The sequence below is a fragment of the Austrofundulus limnaeus genome, unplaced genomic scaffold (genome assembly GCF_001266775.1).
Source record: "Austrofundulus limnaeus strain Quisiro unplaced genomic scaffold, Austrofundulus_limnaeus-1.0 Scaffold1600, whole genome shotgun sequence".
Lineage (NCBI taxonomy): Eukaryota > Metazoa > Chordata > Actinopteri > Cyprinodontiformes > Rivulidae > Austrofundulus > Austrofundulus limnaeus.
The window spans coordinates 39,990-49,272 of record NW_013954002.1 but is presented as its reverse complement, the minus strand read 5'-3'; the positions used below and the strand labels follow the sequence as shown (position 1 = coordinate 49,272).

At 41.4% G+C, this 9,283-nt stretch overlaps 2 protein-coding genes across 3 annotated transcripts in view; one reads left to right on the top strand and one right to left on the bottom strand.

Annotated features, from left to right (window-relative positions):
* clgn (calmegin) overlaps positions 1-6,838 on the top strand; it is an 11,179-nt gene extending 4,341 nt beyond the window's left edge. The window contains exons 5-16 of one of the 2 annotated variants that reach the window (XR_001312486.1): positions 1,127-1,268; positions 1,346-1,427; positions 1,853-2,045; positions 2,127-2,316; positions 2,425-2,538; positions 2,619-2,775; positions 3,990-4,205; positions 4,286-4,402; positions 4,480-4,621; positions 4,705-4,847; positions 5,735-5,953; positions 6,095-6,838. Coding sequence is in view for 1 of the 2 variants with exons in the window: in XM_014033017.1 (XP_013888471.1) it covers positions 1,127-1,268; positions 1,346-1,427; positions 1,853-2,045; positions 2,127-2,316; positions 2,425-2,538; positions 2,619-2,775; positions 3,990-4,205; positions 4,286-4,402; positions 4,480-4,621; positions 4,705-4,847; positions 5,735-5,806 (1,568 nt within the window). In the remaining variant the exon portion in view is untranslated. Of the gene's footprint in view, positions 1-1,126; positions 1,269-1,345; positions 1,428-1,852; positions 2,046-2,126; positions 2,317-2,424; positions 2,539-2,618; positions 2,776-3,989; positions 4,206-4,285; positions 4,403-4,479; positions 4,622-4,704; positions 4,848-5,734 lie in introns of both variants that reach the window. The other variant, XM_014033017.1, reaches the window with a different exon arrangement.
* Positions 6,839-7,456: 618 nt separating this feature from the next.
* On the bottom strand, positions 7,457-9,057 carry LOC106535885 (short coiled-coil protein A; the record flags this gene model as incomplete). The annotated part of the gene is given in 3 exon segments (XM_014033021.1): positions 7,457-8,023; positions 8,828-8,908; positions 8,986-9,057. Coding segments are annotated over 3 exon segments (243 nt in total). The 3' UTR covers positions 7,457-7,880.
* Between the last annotated feature and the right edge of the window lie 226 nt (positions 9,058-9,283).

The following is a 9,283-nucleotide window of genomic DNA, read 5'->3' as shown; positions in this document are numbered from 1 at the left end:
ATATCACTGTGTTTGTCCCCTATATGATATACAGTATTTAACTGATTTTTTAAAATCCAAACAATCAATGATTTAAGGTAAATCAGTAAAATTAACAAGGCTGCCCAAACTTTTTCATATGACTGTAGAATGAACCTTTCACAATTTTTCACTGGATTTTTGTCTCTCATTTCATTATTACTTCTAAGAATGCTGAAACTTTGACTCTGCCATAGTTACACAAGCACACCATTATCTCATGATGCATCTCAGTAATCCAGGTAAAAAATCAAAAAGAAAAAAAAATTGTATAGGTCTTCTGGACGGGTTCTTCTCTAATGAAACGTTTCGTCTCTCCTCCAAGAGACTTCTTCAGTCTGAGAGTTTCAGGCTAAATTCAGGCTTTTAAGCCCTGCCTCCATGTGACTGATAATTAGAGAAGAACCCGTCCATAAGACCTATACAATTTTTTTCATTTTGATTTTTTACCTGGATTACTGAGATGCATCAGGACATTTTTGAGCAGTAGCAACAAAAAAAAACTGATTTTGAGGAAAAACGCCTTTTAATTTAGAGATTTTGCCTGTGAGCTATCAAAGCTTTTGTTTCTCTCCAGCTGGTAATTCTCAATAGTCAAATACTATTTGAGGTTTCCTTTTCATAATGAAATGAAAAATTCCTCATAAAATTACATAAAATTAGGATTCAGACCAAATATTAATTATCGTAACCAACAAGACAAATTAAGGCATATCTCTGGTTCTGTTTATGATATCAGAGTGGTCCAGGTGTCAAAATGTAGCTTTTAAAACAGGAATCTGAAAATGTGATTTGATAATTTTGACCAAAATTGACTTAATCCTCATTTTGATATGATGGCTCACAAATACTCTGCGTACAGTTGGCAGTTTGTCTTTGCAGATTTGAGGAAGATCAGAAGAGCAAAGGCCCCAGAATTGATCCTTGTGGTACACCTTACATTTCTGCTTTGTAGATTTGATTCTGTTTATTTTAACACATTGCTAAGATGTCACAAAACTGTTTGTGGTCGAYTGTAAAATTTATTTAAAGATTTGYTCAAAACAGCTGTAACTCTGTCAGTTTTCAACAATAAACGGTTTGAATAGAAAAGTCTGTTCGTCTGCAGGAAAGTGGGCCGTGGAGCCGCTGAAGGAGAACAAGGTTCCGGGAGACCAGGGTCTGGTGCTGAAGTCCCGGGCCAAGCATCACGCCGTGGCCGCCATGCTGGACAAACCTTTTGTCTTCAAGGAGAAACCTCTGGTTGTTCAGTGAGTCGTGGACCGTCCCTACTAATGGAGGAAACACGACGCAGACCGGGTCAAACTGTTTCCTGTTCTGATCGCAGGTACGAGGTGAATTTCCAGGACGGTATCGACTGTGGCGGAGCTTACATCAAACTGCTCTCAGACGACGGAAATCTCAATCTGGTTGGTTTAAATGTTTAATTTAGTTGAATCCAGGTTTTCATTATGGTTCCCAAAGTTGGGCTTGGGACCCAATTATGGGTCATGAAGCACCTTGAATAATCATCAGAAATCAATTTAAAGGGCAATAAAATAATTACTGATGTAATATTTTCCCTATAATTATTACAAAAACACTAAATAAATATAAATAAGTATTTATATCTGTGTACAAGCTGCTTAGATTGTCAAAAAGCCTGTGTTTTTAGGGTTTTTAACAAAGCTTGTGTACTCAGACCAGTAATATTTGGGGTCACAAGTTTTTGCCATGGATATTTTGTGGGTCAGAAGACAAAAATTTTGGGAACCACTGGTGTAGGGGAGCCCCACAGTTAAACCATCCAGAAATCCTCAGCGGTTCTTCCAGCTCTCCCTGTCCTCCCTTTCAGGAGCAGTTCCACGATCGCACACCTTACACCATCATGTTCGGACCGGACAAGTGCGGCGAGGACTACAAGCTGCACTTCATCTTCCGCCACAAGAACCCTCTGAACAAAGACATGGAGGAGAAGCACGCCAAGAGGGCCGACGTGGACCTGAAGAAGTTCTACACAGACAAGAAGACCCACCTCTACACGCTGGGTATGTAGCTGACAGGAAGCGAGCATTAGCCTCTGCATGAGGGGAGTCGGCTGCTCTGTCCRCACGTCTGTCTGCTGTCAGTCCTGAACCCAGACAACAGCTACGAGATGTTCATCGACCAGTCCAGCGTCAGCCGCGGCAGCCTGCTGCACGACGTGGTGCCTCCCGTCAACCCGCCCAAGGAGATTGACGACCCGAACGACGCCAAGCCCGACGACTGGGACGAGAGGGCCAAGATTCCCGACCCGGAGGCTGTTAAACCTGCTGACTGGTGAAGAGATCAGCCACATCCTCTGCTTCACTGCAGTTTTATTTTGTGCATGCCGAGTCAGCACTTCCTCCAGTTTTTGCTGATATTCGTTTTGGGTTTGTGTGTCAGGGATGAGGATGCACCTGCAAAGGTGGAGGATCCTGACGCGGTGAAGCCAGAGGGCTGGCTGGACGATGAACCAGAGTTCGTCCCCGACCCAAACGCTGAAAAACCAGAAGACTGGTCGGTGCTCAGACTAACCCAGCCTGTCAGCTGTTTTTCTTTTCTTTTCATTACAACCGAGCGTGGCTGTCCGTGTGCAGGGACGAGGAGATGGATGGAGAGTGGGAGGCCCCGCAGGTTCCTAACCTGGCCTGTGAGACGGCTCCTGGCTGCGGGGACTGGAAGCGCCCCATGATCAACAACCCTCAGTACAAGGGCAAGTGGAAAGCCCCTCTGATAGACAACCCCAACTATCAGGTAACAGCTTTTTAATATTTGCTCACTTTATATTCAAAGTTTTTTAGATGATGTTAAGGTTTTTAATTCAGGGTTCGACAATATATATATTTTTTTACCTGCCTTGTCGGGCAGGTGACAATAAATGTTACCTGCCCAAAACAAAAATGTTCAAAATTTGATAAAATAAGAAAACCATGTATTGTACTTTGTACTACAAAAATATTAACACGGTTACACACAGAGGTACATAATATATGACATCTGATTAAACAGATGCAAACATTCCAGACTGAGTCACTCAGAACTTCTTTAATAAACTTTTTTAGACCTTTCCAGTGTTTCCCTGGAGTACTGGCCTTGGGGGGCGGGGCTTATAAAAACAGAATGATCAACAGCAGCAGCTTTGTTTTAAATACAATTTACAGAACATGAAAAAGTCTGAAATTTGCATTAAAATTATTGTACATAGTCTGTCTCATATCTAAAGATACATTTAAGATATGTTGAACTGGAGTCTCCCTACAACTTGATAAATCTAATGTTATTTATACTAGTCAGAATATAATTAGAGATGTCTATTTATTTGTTTGTTTCTTACATTCATAAAAACAAAACAATATGTACACCATTAAAAAACAAAGTAAATCATACCCTGAATTAAAAGGGTGCAGAGTGAAAAAACTCYTTATGAGTGCCACTTATTTTCAACAATCATCTTCAACAAACAAGCTCAAGATGGAAAAGTCTCTAAATTAAAAAATGTAAATAAAACAAAATATTGCTTCTGCCTGTTGAACTGACCCTGTGCTGCTGCGCAGACACACGACGGCACGATGTAACTTTTCTACAGCAGGAGGAGGAAATTTAGAGGATTTATTCTTTCTATACTGTTCGTGTTTTAAAATGCTACATTTCTTCATTTGTTTTCAGAATGTTTTGAATAAATGGCTCTATGAAAATCTAAAGAAATGGTTTACCTGCCCGGTTGGGCAGGCATCGGGACACACCCACCTGCCCCAGTATGGGTTTTACCTGCCCCGGGCAGTGGGATTTGTCGAACCCTGCTTTAATGACGTGTGGTGTCAGCCTTTGCAGGATCTTTATATTTAAYGCGTCTAACATTAAACCTGTTTGTTTCCCGACAGACTGAACATCTTTAGTGTTTGCTCTGCAGRTCGMCTCACGCTCAGGTCCGGTTCCTGTAACTGGGTCATTTGTTTTCTTTCCTCCAGGGAGTCTGGAAGCCACGGAAGATCAATAACCCGGACTATTTCGAGGACCTGCAGCCGTTCAGGATGATGGCGTTCAGAGCTCTGGGTCTGGAGCTGTGGTCGATGACCTCGGACATCTACTTCGACAACTTCATCATCACGTCTCACAAGGAGGTGGCGGACCGCTGGGCGTCCGACAGCTGGGGGCTGAAGAAGCTGGTGGCCAGCGCTAATGAGGTCAGTGTTCTGTCTGAATGATGCAGGGTTGTTTCCTCAGAGCTGCGGTGATGAAGGTAAGAATRTCTTCGCCTCCACAGCCGGGGATTTTCACTCAGCTGCTGATGGCGGCGGAGGAGCGCCCGTGGCTGTGGGTGATCTACATCCTGACCGTGGGCCTGCCGGTCGGACTGACCGTGCTCTTCTGCTGGCCCAAGGTACCCAGCGTTTCACCAGAACGCTCCCATCGTAAACCCTCAGAGGTTCTCTTTAACCCGGCTGCACCTGTCCGCAGAAATCAGACGACTACGTCTACAAAAAGGTGGACCTGCCTCGTGCTGATATAGAGGAGGAGGAGGAAGAGGAGGACGAGGAGGAGGGAGCAGCAGAGGAGGAAGACAAGGCAGCTGAAGGTCCAGAGGAAGCTCCGGCTGCAGGTTTGACCTTCACCTGTTGGTGCCGGAGGATCTCAGCTGAGCTTCATCCTCACTTTTATTTTCCTCTTCTTCTTTTATTAAAGCAAAAGAAGAAGAGGAGTTGGAGGACGGTGGAGCAGGAGATGAAGGGGACGAGGAGGAAGAAGAAGAAGAGGAGGTGGAGGAGGAGGTGGTGGAGGAGGAAGAGGAGGACAGCAAAGCTCCAGAGAGGACATTAGAAGATGAGGTGGGTGTTTGAGATGCTTCCTTTAACATATTAAAGGGATCCCTGATTAGTTGTAACATTAGACTTTATTTGATAAACATTTATTTTAACTGTAAAATAAAGACTGTAAAAATACTGTAGGATGTTTAGTTTTGTAAATTTTTAAAAATATATTTTAACACTGATGGAGCCATTTTATTTCCACACAAAGCATTCTGGGTAAATGGTGACGTGGATAGCTTCTCGGTGCGAGGCTGCTAGCGAGCTATATCCACCCTGAAGGTTAATCTTGGACAATATCTGATGATCGACTCTTTTAAATGAAACCAGAGAGCGTTGACAGAGAGGAGAAGGTAGAAATGACTCAGCCTGGAACTGAAAATATGGATGGAGGACAACAGGTTAGCTTGTTAGTTTGTCGTGCTAGCACTGAGCTAATACATATAAGGCAATATAGCATCAGTGTTAGCACAAAGGCTAACAGGCTAAGCTGAGGTTGTTCTTCCATGAAGCAGTTCTGTTGTCCTCCATCCATATTTTCAGTTCCAGGCTGAGTCATTTCTACCTTCTCCTCTCTGTCAACGCTCTCTGGTTTCATTTAAAAGAGTCGATCATCAGATATTGTCCAAGATTAACCTTCAGGGTGGATATAGCTCGCTAGCAGCCTCGCACCGAGGACCTATCCACGTCATCATTTACCCAGAATGCTTTGTGTGGAAATAAAACGGCTCCGTCCATGTTAAAATATATTTTTAAAAATTTACAAAACTAAACATCCTACAGTATTTTTAGTCTTTATTTTACAGTTAAAATATATGTTTATTTAATAAAGTCTAATGTTACAACTAATCATGGATCCTTTAATGTTTTAGTCTCATTTATTTAGATTTTCTTCTGTTTCTCTGCAGAAGAATGGAGGAGATTCTGCTGAGGAGAGCCACAAACATGCCGTGAGGAAGAGGAGGGTAAGGAAAGACTGAGGAGGGGAATCCCACACCTGCCGTTTTCTCCTCCTCCCTCCARGGAGAGGAAGTGGAAGGGTCTTCTCTGTTGTTGCCGCCCCTTTCCCCCTCAATCAGGGAGGAAGAGGCCTGTTCTCCTCCAGCGTCTCAGCTCCACCCGCCCAGGTTTGCAGTCTCTCACAGACCACATCCTGTTCGTCCTCTCCTCCCGTCTGCTCATCTCCAAACGAGCTCCCCGGAGGTTTATGCATTTAGCTCTCCCACCCTCCAGCTTTCACTTCATTTTCCACCTTTCTTCTGTTCTAGAAGCTGTCAGAAAACCTGTCAGCCTGAAAACTCCCTTCTTTTCCACCTCGTCTGTCTTCGATCCATCCYTCTGCCTCCCGTCAGCGACGACAGTTCTTCTCCACCGTCAACTTCTTACCATTTCACTGCATATCACAGAGCTATGTGTTTGTTTCTTGTGTCCTCTTCTTTTTTCTTTTCTTTTTTTTTTTGAAGAACATGCTCGAGGACACTGTTTTGACAGTTCCTCTCGTGTGTGAAATTGTTCCGGGTTTCCAGAGCGGGGCGAGAACGCTGAGCTCCGAGGAAAAACTGCTGTGAAAATTAAAAAAATAAATAATTCATCTGAAGAACCTGGAATTCATGGTTTAGATTTTAGGTAGTTTGTAATCCTTCATCAGCTTTTTTACACTGTAAAAACAGGTTGAATTAGTTCTAATAATCCTATTTATTGCTTTTGTTTTTGTTTTCCAGACCTGAGGCAGGAGTTTTAACATTAACTGATGTGCTGATTCTTCTTAGCTGAGGTCTGTTAAATGTTCAAATAAATAAATAAAACTGACATTATCAGAAATAGCAGGTACTTTTTACTGCCTTGCTCATCAGTTTAGTATGTAATAAGTGACTTTATTAAAACACACACAAACACACACACACACACCTCAACCAGAAGACTTTTCCAGATTTAGAGCTCAGATTAGTTTATTTGTGTGGGAAAATGTTTTTTTGTTATTGTCTGAAGCTTTTGTAGGTCAGGTTTTGTTGGCACTTCTCCCTGTTTACATTTGCAAATTGTACATTYCTCTTGAAAATAAAATTATTTAATACAAAAAACAAAATGAATTAAACATTTCATGAGAACAGGACACTTTCTGGGTATTTTAGGGCTGTTTATTTTAGCTGTTTMCACATTAATAAAGGTAACTTTAAATAAATGATGGGAATAGATACAAAGCCTGTTTATCAGGAACATACTGGGCTGTATTATGTGTTGCTGTATCTGAAAAGCTGATGGATGAAGCACCGCCCTATCTTAGGTCTTATTAAAAAAAAAAACCAAAATAAATGACAACATATCCCCAAAATAGGCCTTTTTTTGGATAAACTCTGGTTCTAACACCCTCTAAAGRGTTTTATCTGAGGCAGCAGATCTTTCTCTGCTGCAGACTGAAGATGGGTTTATCAGGKTGGATCGATTTCACTCAGAGCCTTTTTACTGCTTTTGTTCTCARTGAAAGCATCTCATTCCTTCCCCTCATTGACGTTTTGCTCCTCCTCCTCCATCACAGTTATGAGTCTGAGAAACCAGATGGGCTCAGATACTGAGCTCTACACAATAAATATCTACCGCCAAAAGATTCTGAGTTTAAAACATGTTCCTGATTGAGTTAATGACGTTTTATTAGATTTGCAAACCTGCATTACAAACACTTCAGGTTTCAGTAACYAGCCATCCTCATTCTGCTAAACACTGTTCAGTTTATCAGCTTCTAATCGTAGGAATACACACACAAGATCCAAGTATCTGAGCCACAAAATACTTCACAGAATAAATAACTCAAATAGAACAGTGTTATCAGGGTTTATGCTCAAAATAAGTGTTACAGACAAAAAAAAAAACGAAATGTTGAGAAGTCCACAGGAAAACAAAATTTTCTTAAAACAGAAAAAAAAAAACAGCTGTGAAATAATTTACAAACTTTTTTATATTTACATGTTTTAGTTCCTACTCAYGTTACAGAAAACTCTCAGTTCTGCCGAGAAAACAAACCCTTCTGAGGTGGGCTCCCCTCCCTGCGAGACCCGATCATTTCCGTTTGCTTTTAGTGTCGGTGGTCTGGAAGACGCTGGAGGCCGACATCAGGTTCTCTATGTACTGACCCAGCACCTGGTTCTCGGACTTTAACTTTAGGTTCTCCTCCTTGACGGCGTCGACTCGCGCRGACAAGTCTGCAACACAAAAWCAGAGTTTAGAATAAACMATTGATATTTTAAAACCTTTTATTTTTGAGCGGTACTGAGCAGTAAGGTGATGTTTAAGGTTCTGCTCTGTGTCGTGTATCGTTAGTTTCTGCTGACAAGTCGAGTCCAGCTGGAGATATAAAGGATGACCAGCACAGGGCTGTCCTGTGACTTCAACATTTACTTTTTGTAGATATTAATCCAAAAATAAATGTAAGCAGATATGAACTTTCACAGAAAACTGGTAGCATTTCCTTCCAACTATTTTAGTTTATTTATTCCAGARGTCCACCTCCCCTGCCACAATGTCCAGCTCTTTTTGGCAAGGCATTCTGGGTCTGTCCRGGGGTCTCCTCCCAGTGAAATGTGTCCAAAAGGATCATCAGATCAGTGTTCTGCTACTAAKACAGCTTTCAATTTACAGTGAGATCAATAAAGCTACTTTTTTTCTAAAACAAAAATCCATTTGACTGATCTTTTCCAAAACTTTCCAACACATCTCAGGCTCCCTCTGATTTAAGTCACAAGAGTAAAAAAACAGAAGACAGGGTGACGGCGCTGACATTTGCAGAGAATAAAAAATAAAAGACAAAGATCAGCAGCAGAAGGAAACGTTTGTCAGAAACATGAATCCACAAAAATCTGGTTTTTTTTAAACAACAAAAAAAAAAACAACAAAAAGTCGAGAAAAAAATGTTGGAATGGGGGTTGGAGATTTACATCCTAGTATTGAGTTTCTCTAAATTAAATTTTAATTTCAAAAGAATATTTTATTTTAAAAGCTTCTCTTACCTTCTAGTGTGTGCTGAAGTTCCAAAACTTGATTTATCAACCTGGTCTTCTCCTCCATCTCCACCTGGTTCTCCATGTCTCCTGAAACAGCCAGGGTTACTTTAACGTGTTTAAAACAATATCTGTAAAACTTTACATGCATATGACATGAGACGTACCATCTATGTCGCAGTTCATGATGAAAAGTTCGTTTTCCTGTTTAGTATACAGGGCTGCAGATCCACCGTCCGCTGCAAGAGGAACAAAAACTTCATGAAGTGAGAAAAGTGCTGTTTAGGTCAGTTAACTCTGAGCTATGAATTAAGACACAAAAAAAGTCACCTAAACTCAAGAAACAAGAATTTTGTCAACACAAAACAGATGCAATTTTACTTGAATAAATTAGGTAACAATGCATTTCTCAAGTCCTGTCCTGGTCTTCACTGTGTTTTAAAGAGATGGGCTGTTTCAGAAACT